Source organism: Tenrec ecaudatus, chromosome 14 (assembly GCF_050624435.1).
Source record: "Tenrec ecaudatus isolate mTenEca1 chromosome 14, mTenEca1.hap1, whole genome shotgun sequence".
Classification (NCBI taxonomy): Eukaryota; Metazoa; Chordata; class Mammalia; order Afrosoricida; family Tenrecidae; genus Tenrec; species Tenrec ecaudatus.
Window position 1 is genome coordinate 54895741 of NC_134543.1, and position 20298 is coordinate 54916038.

A 20298-nucleotide genomic window follows, 5' to 3' on the forward strand; every position below is an offset into this window, starting at 1 on the left:
TCCAAAATATGTTATTGAGATTTTGGTGAACGCTTACGCGATACACGAGGCCCCCGTTTAACATTTTCTGTGCTTATTGTGCAGTGATGTGGGTTATGTTTTCAATAACCTTCCAATGAATGTTATTTATGTTCAGAAACACATGGGTTCATACTTAGTGCTGATCTAATATTTCGTGGGCCTTAGTTCTGTCTCCTTGGTCAGACCTTGAGATGTAAGTGCAGCATCTATGTCCTTCAGAATCGACTACAGTACAGCACAGTGAAGGAGCCAATAAACCCTTCATAATTAATGTTATAATTACAGCTAGCCTACGATAGCTTTGCCTAAGAAAGAGTCTTGGGGCACAGACTTTAGCAAAAACATGATGGTAATTAGGAACTCTCATAATGATAAAATTATTGCAACATCAACTCAGGTCAATGATCAATTTGGGATATTTATAGAAGCTCTAAGCCTGAACATGATCTGAAAGACAAGGAAGAAATACACAGTTACTTTCACATGGAACCAGTTGGCCTCAAATCAACTTCAACTCAAAGTGCGTACGTAGACCACTGCTCCAGATCACTGCTGCAGTTCGGTGCCATGAGTTGGTTCTTGACTCAGAGTGACCCTCTGTTCCACAGAATGAAATGCACCCCATCCTGTGCCACCCTCACAACTGTGTTTATGTTTGAGCCCCTTGCTGCACATGATCGACAAGGTGGTAGACTGCAATGGAAGCAGGCTGCGACAGCTTTCTTCCACGGAGTGGCTAGTGGATTGAAGCCACTTTCTGATGAACAGTCCAGTGCTTTGTCCGACTGCGCTGCCAGGGCCCTAGAGTTGCTTTGGCCGATCTAAATTTAGCTTGAGCATTCACTGGGGCATCCTTTTATCTATTTATTCACAAATCATTTACTTGTTGCGGTGGTCCGGGTACTATGATAGTTTCAGGACAAACTTGGAGCAGTTTTCCTACCAAAAGGACAGAGACCATCTCTCTATAAATCTAACTTCACATTTGAACATGAATGGTAATTCCGTAGGCAGAATGAAAGTTGTATTTGGTGTAAAAATCAGTAATAACATGCCTTTATACAAGGAACAGCTAGACAAATGCTCAGATCCTCCCTATTTTCTGAATGCTTACTAGACACATAAAAGCAAAACAAATATGGAGCACTTGAATGCAAGCAAATGTCATTTCCCACCGACAATATCACAAGTGTTACTGAGTGTCTCATTGTAATGTTTACATAACAGTTAACACTACGAACATGCCTAAAACTGTATTATCCCCCCAAATGGAAGGTTAATTAACTTGTTTATTAACTTTCCCACCTGTCTTAAGTAGCTTACACTAGAAACAGAACATGGTGCATTTTATTTACTTTCAGTGCTGGAATTATTGCGGCAATTCTGTTCTTGAGTTGTTTGAACTGAAGCTAGAGATTAAAAATGTTAGCACTATTGTTGCAACACAGTTTACAAATCCCTCAACTACAAAAGGGCAATCCAAGATGGAGAGTGACAGCGTCAATGCACATTACAAAGTTTCTTTGAGTCGTAGCGTCTCTTCTGCCTCAAAATCTGTTTGCATTGGAATTGCTAAGGAGACAAGGGAGAAAAATACTAGCATGTTCTCCTTTGCCAACTCTTTATTCCCCAAGATGAACTGTCTGCTCCTGCCGTGATTTACAACCTCGGAAACCCTACACAGGCTCACTGTGAATCAGAATCAACTGGACAGCAGTGGATTTAGGTCGCTGAAAGTCTCACTTTCTCATTTCTGGGTCACTCTGTTGGCTCAGACACTATGACACTGTCAGGTGCCTTTAGAGGGGGTGCAAAGAGACAGACTGACTGAGACAATGGCAGTATTCTATGCTCTATTAGGGATTTGGATGACACGGGGGTATATGAATTTGTCAAAATTCTATGGATATACAATTAAGATCTTTGTATTTTATTGTTTATAAAATTTACCTGAAAAGAAAAAAAGCTAAATAAAAGTATGGATAAATACGATGTATATAAATATGTTGAAGTATTTTGGAAGAAGTTGATTTTGGAATGCATTTTTAAAAGTAAGAAGGTACATAGAAATATTCACGGTGGTGATATGTGTGATGAAACAAGACTACTAGTGTTCATGGTAGAGCCCAGATTGGGGAAACCCAAATACTCACTGTAGAATTCTTGGAACTTCCATGTATACTTGAAAATTTTAACAAACATATTAAAAACAGTATTACATTTTAAAAGTTATGACAAAGATTCTTGGACATTTGAAACATTGTAATATGTAAAGTTGATATATCACTATCATGTCTATCATGGAAAAAGTGAAAACGTTATGTTTTAAAAGAAATGCAGCAAAGCGGCGTCAGAGAAAAGTGTTGAGCGTAGTTGGGTGTCCAAAACATGGAGGGTGGGATGGCCGACCATTGTGCTTTTGCACAGGTGCGTGCTCGTACTTACGGTACATAGCAATGAGGTAGACATATTGAACACTACTACAGGAGAAGACAAAGCGACAGAAGCATAGAAACAACAGAGCTTTTCAGACCCCTTGTACATACCTGGTTGTACATGTATCTCAACATGAAGTCCATCAGGAATGACTTTCCTTTCCTGAAGGCGCCAGCCACAGACACAGCAACCACTTCCTTGTCCCTGACAGCCTCTGAGAGAAGGATCCGATTCAGTGCAACTTCATCTAACTCAAAGGAATGGTCATCTTTGACAATGAGGACCTGGACTGGTCCTGCCTTTTTCACTGGCTCTTCCTCTTCTGAGCTCCATTCATAGGACTTTTCTGAAAACCCACCTGTTGGACAAAACAGCAACTGGGTACAGCTGACCGTCTCTTAATACACAGAAATGTAAATAGGCATACCTCATTTTATTGTGCTTTGCTTTACTGGGCATAGCAGACAACGTCTTTACAAAGTGAAGGATTAGAGCTACCCTGTGTGGACGATAATAAACTGTGGGAACTTTGAGAAGAATGGGAATTCTAGAACGCTTCCTTGCGCTCATGAGGAATTTGTACACGGATCAAGAGGCAGTTATGTGACCAGACCAAGGGATGCTGCATTTTTTACAGTCAGGAAAGGTGTACATCAGGGTTGTATTCTCTCACCATAGATGTTCAATCTGGATGCTGCGCAAATGTTCAGCGAATGGGTTCTATGGAGAAGGATGTGGCATCAGGATTGGAAGAAGGCTTATTAACAACCTGCAGTTTGCAGAGGACACCACCTTGCTTGCTGAAAGTGAGGAGGAAACAAAGCACTTTCTGGTGAAGATCAAAGAGTGCAGCCTTCAGTATGGATTAGGACTCAACGGACAGAAGACCCAAATCCTCACAACGGGACCAACAGGTACATCATGATAAATGGAGAAAAGGTTGAAATTGTCAAGGTTTTTATCATACTTGGAACCACAATCAGTGCTCATAGGAGCAGCAGTCAAGAGATCAAAAGGCACGCTGCGTGAGGTAAATTTGCTACATGTGATCTCTTGGGTCTTGAAAAGCAAGGATGTTACTTTCTTTTTGTTGTTGTTGTTTTTTTAAGGATGTTACTTTCATGACTAAGGTGAGCCTGACCCACGCCATGGTATTTTCCACTGCCTCATATGCATGTGAAAATGGGACACTGAATAAGGAAGACTGAAGAATCAATGCATTTGAATTGTAATGCTGGAGAAGAATGTTCAAAGTACCCTGGACTGCTAAAAAGACAGATAAATCTTGGAGGAAGTGCGTCAGCATGCTCTCTATAGGCAAGGATGATGAGTCTGTGTCTTTGTTTTGGACATGTTGTCAGGAGAGACCAGTCCCTGGAGGAGGACAACATGCTTGGTAATATGGAAAGGCAGCAAAAAACAGGCAGTCTCTCGATGAGATGGACAGATACAGTGGCTGCCACAGTAGGCTCAAAAAAGAAACAAACCCACTGCTAACTCAGAGTCCTTCTGCGGTTCCCAAGACTATAGCTGTTCACTGGAATAGAAACCCTTCTTTTTCCTGAGGAGCTGCTGGTGGTTTTGAACTCCTGACCATGCAGATCGCAGCCCAACTCATAACCACTACACCACCAAGGCTCCACTAGAGTGTAAATCTACATCATTTCTATATGCACTAGGAAACCGAAATACTTGTGCGACTCACTATATTATGGCGGTCTGGGACTGAGTGTGCGAAATTAACAAAGGTGTGCTTGTACATCCCTCTCAGCTCTCAAACACCTCGCACAGGAACAGAGGGAATTAGAAATGCTCGTTTTAACATCATATGCAAATGTCATCCGTGCCATATTCCAGAGACTCTATTTGGTCTGACTGATCATGAGTTTTCAGATCTAGAAAGCGCTAAGTCAGTGTAGAGAGGGCTTTTTTGCTGATGAGTGAGAGAAAACAGAGGACTCCCCTTTTAGAGCAGAGGAAATAGCTTTAATTCACACTTTCTTCATCACCTAGAATTAAGCTTATTCATTCATATGATCCTGGCAGCACTTCTCCAAGCTGAACATACATACAGGAGGCACTTTACAGAGCACGGCAGAATGTCACGACTGGAATAAACCTCTGAAATTGTTAATGTTGGTTCCTTCCAGCGCATAAATCTCATCCATAAAAGCCTAGACTCTAAATGTCTACATTTAGAGCTTAAAGCATAAATCATTAAATTGGGTAGAGTCAACTTGTTTTAAGGAACTTCAATTCTTTGTCAAAGAGGTCTACTTCTAATTCAATAAAAATGAAGAAACTTCTGAAGAGCATTCTTGCAAACGGTTTAGGTCTCATGTTTTATTGTGAGTTGGCATCAACTCAGCAGCAGAGTTTGGATTATTGGGACCTCAAACTTTACTGATTATAATATAATAGATATTGTTAGCAGTAACAAAGCATTTTACTTCTCCCTGAGACACATTTGGGACATTATACTTTAGTAATTTTCCCTTAGTTTCTGAAATTTCAGACAAAGTATCAGTGAAAATATGAATAGCATCATTAGCCATCCTGATCTGCTATCCTGCCCTATATATTCAATAATCACAGGAACATATGTATTTTTAATATATATGTACTGTTTACCAAATAGACCTTATATTGCTTCATAAATCAGATCTCAACAAACTTTGAACTGTTAAAATTAATGAAGCTATTTGTGATAGTTACCTAAACTAGTGTCAATTTGAGAGGATTACAAGTGAAGGGGTAGAGTCTGACCTGTCACTCAGGATATAACCAATGAGGCCTCTGTGTGGGCGTGGCCTTCTCCTGAGAATTCTGGGAACTCCTGTGCTTCCTCCTTGGAGGCAAGAGACACCTTTCTCTCTCGGCTCACTCCCTTGGGGACTCTCTACTGACAAGGCTGACTCCCTTCGAAACATCCCTGAGAAGTCCCACAGACCAACCCTGATGCAGCCAGAACCCTAGACCTGGAGAAGCCCTGTGGAGACCCCTGCCAGCGCTGAGATGCGTTCAATGCCACTGGATCTATAAGACTTCCCACTCACTGGCCTGTGATCTTCCTGCATTCAGCATCATTGCATGTGTTTGTGAGTCTGAAGAGGACTATATAAACTGGTGTCAGACATATGGGCTACTATCGGATTTACGAACTTGTTCTAGAGTGAGCTGGGGCATTTTCTCAATATCCAACTGCTCTTTATATAAATAAAACTCTCGTATATACATTTGAGTTTCTGTGGATTTGTTTTTCTACTCTCCCTGAATTAACACACTATATTTTGGCCATTGGAGAATAAAATATGTCAATAACAAGAAGACTTAAAAATTTTCAAGTTTTTCCAAATGAATTATAATTCAAAGAACACCTAATGAAAATTTAAAATGTTAATTAACTGATAATTCATATATGACACATATAATAACATCCACCTTAATAATGGAGAAAATACCAAATTAAATGCAATGAAAAAGAAAAGGTAGAAGCTAAAGCTCATAAACCAATGCAACAGAAATAAAGATAATTAAGATTGATGTAGTAGAATAACACTGATCAAAGAATAGAGGAAAAGTTATTTATTACCAATCTCATTTGAAAAGGGGAATATCATTATAGGTCTTATAAATATTTTAGGATCTTATGAATGATTTTATGCAAATAAATTTGATACCTTTGGTAAAGTGGATAGCATTTTAGATGTCATGAAGAATGACATAGAGAAAACATAAACATTTTCATCTTTGCATAATTAAAGACTTCATATAAAGAAGACTCCAGATTCACTTGGCTTCCCCAGCGAAGTATCCAAACTTTCAGGGGAAAAAAGAACACCAATCTCACACAAACTTCTCTAAAGATCAGAAAATAACAGATCAATGTCAGCTTATTTTATGAGGTCAAACAACTTTGAGACCAAAGAACTAACAAAGATTCCATGCCAAAGGAAAACTAACAAGTAGTATCTCTTCAAAAGGTAAACTCAGAAGTCCTACACAGATCCAGGGAGTGTTTGGGTTAAGATCTCTGACTTACATGTAGTTATGAACCAATTCCTATAAAGTCTATTATAGTAAAATTTAAGGTACATACAATGATTCATAACAACAAATGTGTGCGGCCTGTGTTACATACCCAACATGATTACGACTGTATTATAATGTTAAAGATGTTTTTAGTGTATATTGAAGTGTTCCTTTAATGTTTGTTATGTATAGAAAGGTACATTATAACCATATAAAAGACAAACCTTTGATTAACCAATGTTAGATACTCCTAACAGTTCTGACTTATGTACTAATTTATTTTACAGACAGATTTAGTTAAGAACTTGTTCATAATCTGTGGACAGCCTGGAGAGCAAATTAAATCCACCAATACATTTTTAAATGGATATAGCACAAGTGATATTGGCTATAAGAATTTAGGGTTGGTTTAACATCTCAAATTCCATTAATGTAATTCTCTACATTGAATAGAAGAGAAAACCCATATGGTCATTTTAATAGATACAGAAAAGTATGTACCACTGCTTGCCTGTCAGTTTGTTGTACTGTGGTGACTTATGAGTTGCTGTTATGCTGGAAGTTATGTCACTGATATTTCAAATACCAATGGGGTCACCATGGGGGACAGGTTTAAGTGGAGCTTTCAGACTAAGGCAGCAGGATGAAGGAATAGGCAGTCTGTTTCGGAGGGATTAACCACTGAATTTTTATTTTTTTTAACAATTCAATCTTTTTTTCACTCTTTAAAAAAAATAATTTTCTTGGGGGCTCCTACAACTTATCACAATCCATACATACATCCATATGTCAAGCACATTTGTACATTTGTTGCCATCATCATTCTCAAAACATTTGCTTTCTACTTGAGCCCTTGGCATCACCTCCTCATTTTTCCCCTCCCTCGCCGCCTCTGCTTCCCTTCCCCCTCGCTCATGAACCCTTGCTAATTTATGTTGTTATTATTTTGTCATATCTTACACTGTCCAACATCTCTCTTCATCCACTTTTTTGTTGTCCATCCCCCAGGGAGGAGGTTAAATATAGATTCTTGTAATTGGTTCCACTTTTCCACCCCATCCTCCTGCCACCCTCCCACTATTGCCACTCTCACCACTGATCCTAAAGGGATCATCTGTCCTGGATTCCCTGTGTTTCCAGTTCCTATCTGTACTAGTGGACATCCTCTGGTCTAGCAAGATTTGTAAGGTAGAACTGGGATCATGATAGTGGGGGGAGGAAGCATTTAGGAACTAGAGGAAAGTTATATGTTTCTTCGTTGCTACACTACACCCTGACTGGCTCGCCTCTTTCCCACAACCCTTCTGTAAGGGAATGTCCAGTTGCCTACAGATGGGTCATGGGTCCCCAGTCTGCACTCTCTGAATTCACAATGAATTGATCTTATGTTCTTTGATGCCTGATACCTGATCCCTTCGGCATCTCGTGATCACACAGGCTGGTGTGCTTCTTCCATGTGGGCTTTGTTGCTTCTGAGCCAGATGCTATATCTTTTGATAGCACCTTCAGCTTTCTTCGCCATAGTTGCTTATGCACCCATTTTCTATTCAATCTTCTGGGGAAGGTGAGCATCACAGAATGACGGATTATTAGAACAAAGTGTTCTTGCGTTGAGGGAGTACTTGAATAGAGGTTCAATGTCTCTCTGCTACCTTAATACTTAACATAGAAATATATGTACATAGATATATAATTTCCTATTGTTATATAGAAGTATATTTACATATATATGCCTATATTTAGACCTCTATAAATGCCCTTTGCCTCCTAGTTCTTTCCTCTATTTCCTATTACTTTCCTCTTGTCCCACTACCATGTTTGGCCTTCATTCAGATTTCAGTAATTCCTCTCGGCTACATTGTCCTTGATCAAGCCCCACCAGGCATACCATACCCTCCTTCCCATCGATTTTAGATCACTTGTTGTTCCCTTGTCCCTGGGTTGGTTGACACCCCCTTTCCTTTCCCCAGCCTCCCCGTCTCCCGTGTCCCCCCTGGAACCATCAGTCCCATTGTTTTTCCCTCCAGATTGTTTATCCCACCTATAGTAGCTAGATAGACATGCAGAGACAATAGTAAGCATAAAATAGGACAGAGAAAAAACAAAGCAACAAAAGAAAACAAACAACAACAAAAAAGAGAAAAGCCTATAATTCGTTCCAGGTCTGTTTGTTGACCTTTAGGAGTGTTTTCCAGTTGAGTCTGACTGGGTGCCATGCTCTGATCCCATCTATATTCCCTGAGGACTTCATTGCTTTGCTCCCCTTGCTGTTCTGTTGCACACCCTTAGTGTTTTGCCTCGATGTGGGGGGTCAGATCGGGTATAATTCCCACACTGGGTCTCCAGTGTTGTCCATCATAGTGCTCTGGGTCAGTGAGGGACATCTTGTCTCATGGTGGGGCTGGCCCGATTGTCCTCTCTGTGCATTGGCTGCTCTGAGCAGGAATATTATCCTGGGGTTTGGTGGGCCCGGATGTGCTCCACTCTCTCTCCTTCCCTCTTCATTTGCTCCTGTGTGCTCTGATCAGACTTGTTCCTCTCCCTGAGCTGTAGCTTCAGTACTGTTGTCTGAAGTGTATTCTACTGGTGGGAAGGGAGGTGTCCACATAGTTGTGATTGGGGTCAGCCCTGCAGACCTCTCGATTGGTTCCCTGTTTCATGCCAGTATGTTGCATTCACATCTTTTTTTAAAAACATTTTATTAGGGGCTCATACAACTCTTATCACAATCCATACATATACATACATCAATTGTATAAAGCACATCCGTACATTCTTTGCCCTAATCACTCTCAAAGCATTTGCTCTCCACTTAAGCCCTCTACATCAGGTCCTCTTTTTTTTCCCCTCCCTCCCCGCTCCCCCCTCCCTCATGAGCCCTTGATAATCCACAGATTGTTATTTTGTCATATCTTGCCCTATCTGGAGTCTCCCTTCCCCCTCTTCTCTGCCGTCCATCTCCCAGGGAAGAGGTCACATGTGGATCCTTGTAATCAGTTCCCCCTTTCCAACCCACTCACCCTCCACTCTCCCAGCATCGCCCCTCACACCCCTGGTCCTGAAGGTATCGTCCACCCTGGTGCATTCACATCTTGATGGACCAGGTTGAAGCCTGGTCCCTCTCTCCCTCTCCTGTGGATATATAAACAATACCCTCTCCTTGGGTGGGTTAGTGCCCTGTTCTGCCTGCTACCCATGTCTTTGTTTTTTTCTCTCTTTCTTTCCCCCTCCTTTTGAGTTGGTTACCATATATATCCCTGGATTGGGGTCTTACCTCTGTCATAGTACCTGGACCTCACCCCAGGAATGTTTCTATGTAGTAGCTTTTCCCCTATGCTCCTTTTGCATTTTTAAGTTTACCTCAATGGACTCACATTATACTTGTCCTTTTATGCTTGACTTATTTTGCTTAGCATACTTTCCTCCAATCCTTTCCATGTAGCGATGTGGTTCATAAATTCATCACTGCTTTTTAGGGATGCGTAGTACTCCACTGTGTATATGTACTAGTTTTTTAATCCATTCTTCCATTGATAGAAATTTAGGTTGTTTCCAACTCCTTGCAGTTGTGGACTGTGCTGCAATGAACACTGGAGCACAGATGCCAGGCCATGGTTTGTTTCTTGCCTCTTCTGGGTATATGCCCAGCAGAAGGATTGCAGGGTCATGTGGTAACTCGATTTCCAAAGTAGCTGTACATACCTACAGGTCCACCAGCAGTGGGTGGGAGTTCCTATCTCACCACAGTCCCTCCAACACTTTTTACTTTCTGATTTTTTGAATTGGGCTATTTTTGAGGGTGTTAGGTGGCTTCTCACAGTCGTTTTATTTTATCTAATTAATTAATTTTTATTTTTAGTGCTTTAACTTTTATTATTTTAAACTTAATTTATTCCCGAGCCATGAGTTTTTGCTTCTTCAGTTTCTTCTGGGAAATCTTTTTCTTCTGTGCAACCTCCTCTTCTGGTTCAGGAACGATCTGTTCCTTCTCAGTCAGGGTCATCTCAGTGTGGTCGGGGAGCTCATGGATGGGTTGATCCGACCATGAGCTCTGTAAGTCCGGCGGCGCATCTTGGGGGCTTTGTTCACCTGGATGTGCTCAATGACCAGAGAATCCACATCTAAACCCTTAAGTTTGGCATTACTTTCTGCATTTTTAAGCATGTGAAGCAAAAATTCAGCACTCTTTTTGGGCCACCGACCCTGGGTCCAACCCCACTGTTTGGCCTGGGCACACCTGCCAACACCACCATTGTACCGTCGGAAATGCACACATTGCTTCTGCAGAGTGACGTCTTTCAAATATTTGGTGGCTTTCCAATGTGCATGCCTTTGATGGCCTGGGCAGTTTCACGGGTGTTCTTGAAGTGGACCCGGAGGTTGGACCCTCTTGATTTGCAGGATTTTGTAGGGTTTTCTGGGTTGAGTGAGTAACGAACCATCTTGGCAGGTCACCTCAGGCCGCTACAGTTAGAGGAAGAGCGGTGGGTTCTGGGAGAAGTCATGGTCACCAACTTCTCTATTTTTAATAAATAAGAGCATTTATTTTTAGCTAGAATTTTCATCTTGAGGATGTACCTAAATGTTGTTACCATCCCCCAACCCCCTGTTATCTTGCAGAAGGGTTAATACAGTGAAGATTATAAAGTGGATATGTACATGTGGAAGGTTCTGAACTAACATTAACTGACAAGGAACAGCTTTTTTGTAAGCCTTTGTAGAAATGTTTAAGAAAGAAAAAAGAAAAGGTGGGCGGGGGTGAGGGAATCAACAGGAAGTTCAGGTTGGACACATTCAATCCTGGCTACAGTGTTCACATGATGGACACAGGACTACTATAATACAACCCCCCCACCCCCCCACAGCACACTGTACACGGCTGTGTTCCAGGCCCACCCCTCCCCAGATGCTTCCAACTCAACTATTTCCCAGCCTGTTGAGCCTGCCGACAAAAGAGCACGTTGGTAGATCTTCTCCTTAACCCAGTCTTTGTTGTAAGGCTGGTATGTCTGGGTATCAGGTTCGCCAGATCATCAACAAAATCTAACAACTGACTGATGTCGTGTGTAACTGAGGGACTGTTGTGATTCATTCTCTTCAGATGCTCCTCATACATTTACAAACGCCTTCCCTGCACTCAGTCACAGATTCCTAGTCAGTGTATGTTCTACCTTCTGGCCTCTTGGGAGGCTGCACTAGCAAATGGGTGTGAGACATCGTGCTGGACTCTTTCATTGCAGCCGCTGCCGAGATCATGGCTGCACAGGAGCTTAGCTGCAACGCCGCCCACAGCCAATCCCCGCGAGAGTGACCCATAGTTGTTTTAATTTGCATTTCTCTATGGCTAACATATTCTCATGTGCTTAGTGGCCATTTCTATTTCGATTGCCCTCCTCAGTGGGCAATTCATTTTGTCTGTTTGGAAGCTAGCAGAGTACTATAGATCTTAGTAATTAGGGCTTTATCTGATGGGTCATTGCTAAAGATGTTTTTGCAGTCCGTGGCTTCTCTTATTACTGAGTGAATTCTTTCGATGTACATAGGTGTTTTATCTTCAGTAGATCTCACTTGTCAATTTGTGACTCATCTGTATTTGTGTCCTTCCCTATTTCTAATAGCCTATGTACTTCCTGGGCCAAAGTTCCCAGGTTGATCCCAATTCCTTCATTGGTGGCCCTAATAGTTTGGGGTTTTACTTCAAGGTCTGTGATCCACCTTGAGTTTATTTTTTGTGCATAGAGTGAGATAAGGTCTTGGTTCATTTTTATGCAGGTAGATATCCATTTTTTCCAGCACCACTTGTTGAAGAGGGAATCTGTTTCCCATTTGATATTTTTGAGGCCTTTATCAAAGATAAGTTGTCTGTATGCTGATGATTTTATTTATTGGTTTTCAGTTCTTTTCCATTGCTCTGAGTATCTGTAATTATACCAATACCACACTTTTTTGACCACTGTGGTTGTATAGTATGTGCTAAAGTCAGGTAGGGCAAGCCCTCCCACCCTGTCCTTCTTCAGGAGTTCTCTTCCAATTCTGGGCTTCTTCCCTTTCCATATGAAGTTGATAGTCAGTTTTTCCAATTCTTTGAAGAAAGATGGTGGTATGTGTATCAGGATAGCATTGAACTTATATAGTGCCTTGGGCAGAACTGACATCTTTACTATATTGAGTCTCCTAATCCATGAGCATGGGATATTCGTCCATTTGTTGAGGTCACTCTTTGTTTCTTGTAGTGTCCTGTAGTTTTCCTTATACAAATCTTTTGTATTTTCAGTCAGGTGTATCCCTAGATATTTCAGTTTGTGCTTGGCTATTGTGAAGGGTACTACATTTTTGATCACCTCTTCTGTGGTCTTGTACAATGTGGATAGCAGTCCAATAGCCTTCTGTTTGTTGATCTTGTATCCTGCCACTCTGCCATATTCCTCTATTGCTTCCAGTACTTCCCTTGTGGAGCTTTTGAGATTTTCTATGTATAAAATCATATCATCTGCAAATAAGGATAGTTTCACCTCTTCCTTCCCCAGCCGAATACCTTTGATGCCTTTTCTTTGTTTATGTTGTTAGCTAGGACCTCCAATATTAAATAAGAGTGGGGACAAGGGGCATCTTTATCTGGTCCCCTTTTTCGGTGGTATTGTTATCATCTTTTCCATTGACTACCATGTTGGTTGTTGATATATAGTTTATATTATATTGAGGGATTTTCCTTCCATTCCTCTCTTCTTGAGTATCTTAACAGGAATTGATGTTGGGTGTTGTCAGATGTTTTTTTCCGCATCTATTATCATGTGGTTCTTATAATTTTTCATGTCAAGGTGGTGAATAATACTAATAGTCTTTCATATGTTGGGTTTAACATATGGGTGGCATGAATCCCACTTGGTCATAGTGAATTATTTGTTTTATATATTTTTATATTCTTTTGGTGCCACAGTAATTAAATGGAGAGAGAACAGTCTTCAAGAAGTTCAGGACCAAGGGTGTGAGGGACGATGCTGGGAGAGTGGAGGGTGAGTGCGTTGGAAAGGGGGAAATGATTACAAGGATCCACATGTGACCTCTTCCCTGGGAGAGGGACAGCAGAGAAGGGGGGAAGGGAGACTCCGGATAGGGCAAGATATGACAAAATAACGATGTATAAATTACCAAGGGCACATGAGGGAGGAGGGAAAGAGGAGGGAGGAAAAAAAAAAGAGGACCTGATGCAAGGGGCTTAAGTGGAGAGCAAATGCCTTGAGAATGATTGGGGCAGGGAATGTATGGATGTGCTTTATACAATTGATGTATGTATATGTATGGATTGTGATAAGAGTTGTATGAGTCCCTAATAAAATGGAAAAAAAGAAGTTGAACAAGAACAATTAAATATCTATATGTAAAAAAACAAAACAAAACCTTGGCTATCCTTGGAATGCAAGCATTATTAAGAGTAGATATTATGCACTTGCTTCATTACTCATTATTTCTAGGCAATAATAAATCATATTCTTATTCATCTAAAACGAAAGATAATACAAGCATCCTCTGCAATGCACATCAAGTTTTTGCAGCAACAGATTTCTACATTCTGAACTGTGTTCTGTTCAACTAAATTTAGTTTCAATTTCCAGAGCACTATGCAAGTCTTAAAAGGAAGAAGGGGTGGGAAGCGGCAGAAGGAAATTAGCATTTTATAAAGGATAATACAGATGGATGGTTCATAAGGGAGAACCAACTATGTGTATCATTTCCCATTTGTCTGTATCTTGTATTGTGTAGTGGCTTTCTGGAACTTTTTCATTACATGTGGTATTCTAAATCTTTGGAAACTGGTTACTATCTACTGAACATGTAGAATATGTAGAAAAGGGATCCTCAAAAATTGAGAATGGGGTACAAACACTTTCTTATACTGGAATTGCTGGGGAGTATATTTATAATTTTCTTAGTCATAAGTATAAAATCTATACTCCATCTGGCTAGTAACAATTAAAGTGATAAACTGAACATACTGGAACCATTATACCTAGTGGCCCAGTGGTTAAAGTGATTGCTTGATAACTAAAAGGTCAGTGGTTCAAATCCACCAGCAGCACCACCAAAGAAACCCGTGGCAGTTGCTTCCGTCAAGATTGACTGCCTTGGCACCCCTCTGGGGACGTTCTGTAGGAGAGCTGGGAGTGGGGATCCACTTGACAGCTGTGGATTTGGTTTGGTTCCGAGAAAAGACATAGCACCAAGGAAACGGTCTCTTGGCAACTAAAGTTAAAAAGAAACATTGGTTTTTACAAAACAATTATCTCTCCTTCTAAAAGTAGAACAGAAAGCAAATGAGAGAGAAAGCATTTGTCTGAATGGGTGACCAAGGATGACTTCCAAAATAACAGCAAAAGGATGTTTACACAGAAAAGAACAGAAGTAGAAACCTAATACAGCCATGCCTTGGTTAACAACCATGATACATCTGTGAAGTCGACTATTAAGTGACGTGGTCATTGTGGGAACACCATGTTGCAAACTCCTGAGAGCCCATTCCTGGGAGTCCTCATAGACTGCTGCTACCGCTGCTGCCAGAGCTGTGGTGGAGGGGAAAGGAGACAAGAGGGGGCTGGAAAACAATGATGGGTACAGGGCAAGGCCTCGAGAGGTCTGCAAGAACTAAATCCAACCGAGGAAAATATTGCAATAATGGCGATCTATGAGTAGCTACTTAAACATGCAGGCTGAGTAAGTATGGGAGGGAGAGGGTAAGTATACTCCTGAATAGATACAGATTTGACAGGTAACCAAATGTATAACAGGACAGGGTTGTACAATAGGCATGCATGCGACAAGAAGGGGACAAGCTAGGGGTGTACATGTGACAAGATGGGTGAACTCTAAGGTCAGGATGGCAGCCTAACCTTGACCCCTTGAGTTGGCTTGACCGTGTCTTTGGGTTCTCCTGCAGAGGAATAATCCACTATCTTTTCCAGCAGGGAGTGGGCCCCACTTAGGGTGAGACAGACAATAGAGTCTGATTGCTCTAGATGGCTGATAATCCTCAGGGAGATAACCTTTAAGCAGCGGACCTCCAAGTGTGTAGACATTGACCATGTGTGAGCAAGCAACTTCTTATGTTTGGCATTATTATATGGAGGGACAACCTGGGGAATAATCTGTCTGTATCCCACACAACATCCCAGCAGTTCTGCCCCCAAAATATCATAGCTTCACTCTGTTCTCTTAATTCGGCCTTCACACCAAAAAAAAAAAAAAAAAGGTTTGAGTGAAGTTGCTTTTACAAAAAAATGAACTGTGACCAGAGAGAACCTTCCCAGGCAACACCACTGGCTGCACTAACTCGGAGTGAGTTACTTGGTGCTCACCCAGGGGAAAACCTAGAGAGGACGAAAGCTCCATTCTGCCCAGTGAAATTCCATTTTTGTTTTTGTACCCCCTCGTGTGTGTGTGTGTGTGTGTGTGAATTTACCTTGGCGCAAATATATCGATGAATGTGGTGGGTGGAGCATACAGGGAGAATTTATCGATACTTTTTGGCATAACCAAACCCCTAAGGGAATGAGTCACTGGTCTGTGAGGACAGGGCCACCATCGGGGGCACCAAGGGCTGCTGGCATAATCTCGTTCACAGAGACGATGTTCTACTTACTGCTGGCATAGCGACTGTCGTCGGAAAAGCTGTGAGCAGCCCTATAAAATGCAACTGCTGGTCTCCCCATGTGGAGGAGAGAAGAGTGATGATCATCAAACGACACAGGAAACAATGAGTTCAATGGACTAATAGACCCCGCAAACAACTCTGTACAACCAGAAGACCAGAAGAATGAGACGATGCCCAGCTACCACCACCAGCTGCTCTGAAAGGATCACTTTAGAAGGTTTTGAATAAAGTGGGAGAAAAATGTGAAACAGAACTCAAAATCATAAAAGAAATCAGGTGGGCTGGATGGACAGAGACAAGGTGGGACCCTTGAGACCAAGGCTGAGTCGCACTTTAATTCTGTAACTGAACTCACTCCTGTGGTAGAAAAGTCAAACAATAAAGATCAAAAGGGCGCATTTCTCCAATGACAAAGCTCACTGGTCAGGAAAGGATGAGGAGAGTTAATAGGAAAAATGGAGAAGTGGAATCGGTGACGACATGGGTTAAAACTAAGCGTGTATGAATTGTTGAATTAAGACTAATGATCTGCTCTGTAAACATTTACCTAATCCACAATAAGAAGGGTTTTTGTTTTGCTTCTAATGTCTGAGTAAAGGGTCTTTAAACCGTTGCCGATTGGTGCCCTCAGGTTGGTCTGCACGCAACACCCCTGTGTAGGGCAGAGAGGAACCGCCCGGGCTGTGCCCTCCTCACATCACTGGTATAGTGAGTCCACTGTTGTAGCCACTGTGCCAACCCGTCTCCTAGAGGCCGTCCTCTCTTTTACTGGCCTTCTACTCTACCAAGCATGATGGCCTTTCTCCAGGGCTGGTCTCTCCTGATAACAGATTCAAAGTATGTGAAACAAAGTCTCGCACCATGGCTTTTAAGCAGCATTCTGGCTGTATTTCTTCCAAGATAGATTTGTTTATTCTTCTGGCAGTTCACTTTTAGGGGGGAAACAGAAACAAAAAGAGAGGAACTTTCCCTTTAACAAATAAATAAGTATAAAATTATAAACCTGTGGGAGCACAGACTGTATGTGAGCTACGTGTTGCTCAAACTACCCCCGAGGCTTGGAATGTTAAATCCAGGGTAGAGGCAGACTGAGCGTTCCAGTGAGATGACTGACTCTGCATCATTGATGTCAAAGCATTGCCATGCAGACTGACTCTGTTGCTGTGAATGGCTCTGGAGAAGCAGAGTTCAATGGAATAATGCATGCCCTGCAAGCTCAGAACCTTGGAAGGTATAAGTGAATGGTGTAACAGGCTGTTCATGTTCTGTTAGATATAAACGCTCCCATAGGCCATCCGTAGATGCCTCTAGTAGAAAAACAGTGCTGTCATGATGGGCGCCTTGGCAAATATAAAAAGAAAAGACCTCATTAGAGAGATGAGTAGCTTATACAAAAATTAAACACAAATGGCTAATAGACATATGGGGAAAAGTTCAGCTCTGCCTTCCCCTTCCTGCTGGCTGACCCTGATTGCACACTGGGGCAGAACACTAACGGCATGCAACAGAGCAGCTAGGGAGCAAAGTAATGAAGTCCCCAGGGAATACCAGAAATACACTTTGGGTCCAGAGCAGGGCACCCCATCAGACGCAACTGGTAAACACTCCTAAACAAACAGACCTGGAACTATTTATAGTCTTTTCTTTAATTATTATTGGTTTTTGTTGTTTTGTCCTCTTTTGTTGTTTTGTTTGGCTTTGTCTTACTGTTGTGCTTATTATTATCTCTGCATGTCTAACTAGATAAGATAGGAGGGATAAACAATCCGGAGGAGAAAACAACAGGATCAAAGGTTCTGGAGGAACACTGGAGAGAGGGAGATGGGAGAAAGGAAGTGGGTGTTAACAAACCTAGGGACAAAAGAACAACAAGTGATCTAAAAATCGATGATGAGAAGGGCGTAGGATGCCTGGTGGAGCTGGATCAAGGGCAATGTAACTGAGAGGAATTACTGAAACCCAAATGAAGGCTGAACATGATAGTGGACAAGAGGAAAATAAAAGGAAATAGAGGAAAGAACTAGGAGGCAAAGGACATCTATAGAAATCTGAATACAGGCATGTACGTATGTAGATTTATTTATAAATAATAACAGGGAAATAGATCTCTGTACATATATTTATATGTTAAGTATTAAGGTAGCAGACAGACTGAGCCTCTATTCAAGATATTCCCTCAATGCAAGAACACTTTGTTCTAATAATCTATCATTTTGTGGTGTTCACCTTCCAGACATGATCACTGAATAGAAAATGGGTACATAAGCAATTGTGGTAAAGAAAGCTGATGGTTTCCCTCTATGAAAAGATATAAATAGTATCTGGGGTCTTAAAGGATTGAAGATGAACAAGCAGCATTCTAGCTGAGAAGCATCAAAGCCCACGAGGAAAAAGCACACCATCCTATGTGACATGAAGTGTTGATGGAATCAAGTATCAGGCATCAAAGACCCAGAACCCAAAATCATATCAATATGAATGAGGGTAAGCACAGAGTGGAGACCGAAAGCCCATCTCTAGACAATTGGACATCCCTTACTGAAGGGTCACAAGGAAGAGACAAGCCAGCAGTATAGCACCGATGAAACATAACTTTCGTCTAGTTCTTAAATGCTTCCTCCCCCCACTATCATGACCACAATTCTACTTTACAAATCAGACTAGACCAGAATATGTACATTGCTACCCAGATAAGAACCCACAACACAGGGAATCCAGGATAGTAAATCCCTCAGGACCCACAATGAAAGTAGAGATACCAGAAGGGGAGAGGGAAGGTAACTGGAGAAAGAGGGAACCGATCACAATGATCTACATAACCCTTTTCTAGGGGGATGGACAACAGAAAAGAGGGAGAAGGGAGACAGTGGTCAGTGTAAGACATGGGGAACATTTTTTTAAAATGAATTATCAAGGGTTCATGAGGCAGGAGGGGGATGAGGAGCTGATACCAAGGGCTCAAGTAGAAAGAAAATGTTTTGAGAATGATGATGGCAACATATGTACGTACAAATGTGCTTGACACGATGGATGGATGGATGGATGTGTGGATTGTGATAAGAGTTGTAAGAGCCTCAAATAAAGTGATTTTTTAAGAGTAAAAAGACACCCTTATAATTTGAATTTCCCTATGATTCATTTACTTTGTTCTAGTTTTAAAAATATTTTCTGCTTTTAAAAACATAATATATTTTAAAAATCATTTTGTTGAGGGCTCGTATAATTCTTATCATAATCCATACATACATCCATTGTGTCAAGCACATTTGTACATCTGTTGCCCTTATCATTCTCAAAACATTTGCTGTCTACTTAAGCCCCTGATGTCAGCTCCTCATTTTTCCCCTTCCTCCCTGTTTCCTCCTCCCTCATGAACCCCAGATAAGTTATAAACTATTATTTTGTCATATCTTGCACTGTCCAATGTCTCCCTTCACCCATTTTGCTGTAGTCCGTCCCCCAGGAAGGAGGTTATATGTAGATCCTTGTGATCGGTTCCCCCTTTCCACCCCACCTTCCCTCCACCCTCCCTGTATTGCCACCTATTGGTCCTGAAGAGATCATCCGTCCTGGATTCCATGTGTTTCCAGTTCCTTTCTGTACCAGTGTACATCCTCTGGTCTAGTCAGATTTGTAAGGTAGAATAGGGATCATGATAGTGGGGTAGCGAAGCATTTAGGAACTAGAGGAAAGTTGTATGTTTCATCATTGCTACACTGGACCCTGACTGGCTAGTCTCCTCCCCGCGACCCTTCCGTAAGGGGAGGTCCAGTTGCCTACAGATGGCCTTTGGGTCTCCACCCCGTACTCCCCCTCATTCACAATGATGGACATTTATTTAAATACTTAAAACAATGTCATTTAAGAGAATAAATTAGGCCATTTTTTACATTGTTAAAATAGTTTCTCTTTCTGTAGAGAGTTCATTTGAAGACTAAACTAGGATGGAAGAACTACCATAACTCAAGTATCAATAATACAGGGTACTTTTTCAAGCAACTGTTTGTTGTCAGATCATTCTGAGAAAGAAAGAAGACCTACTTCTGAAACTATTGACCCGTGAAAAGCTCATGGCTAGTAGTTGAAGAGTGACTGGTTCAGTGCCAGAAGGGGAGCCCCTCCAGGTTAGAAGTCCTTTCAGATATGCCTGAGGAGGAGCTATC

General features: G+C 41.5%; 1 protein-coding gene and 1 pseudogene across 1 annotated transcript in view; both read right to left on the reverse strand.

The window, feature by feature from the left end:
- ATL1 (atlastin GTPase 1) overlaps positions 1 to 20298 on the reverse strand; it is a 94191-nt gene that overhangs the window by 54805 nt on the left and 19088 nt on the right. Inside the window, exon 2 of the mRNA XM_075531245.1 lies at positions 2568 to 2815. Coding sequence (XP_075387360.1) covers positions 2568 to 2815 — 248 coding nt within the window. The remainder of the gene's footprint in view (positions 1 to 2567; positions 2816 to 20298) is intronic.
- LOC142426349 (enhancer of rudimentary homolog pseudogene) lies at positions 11411 to 11706 on the reverse strand (annotated as a pseudogene).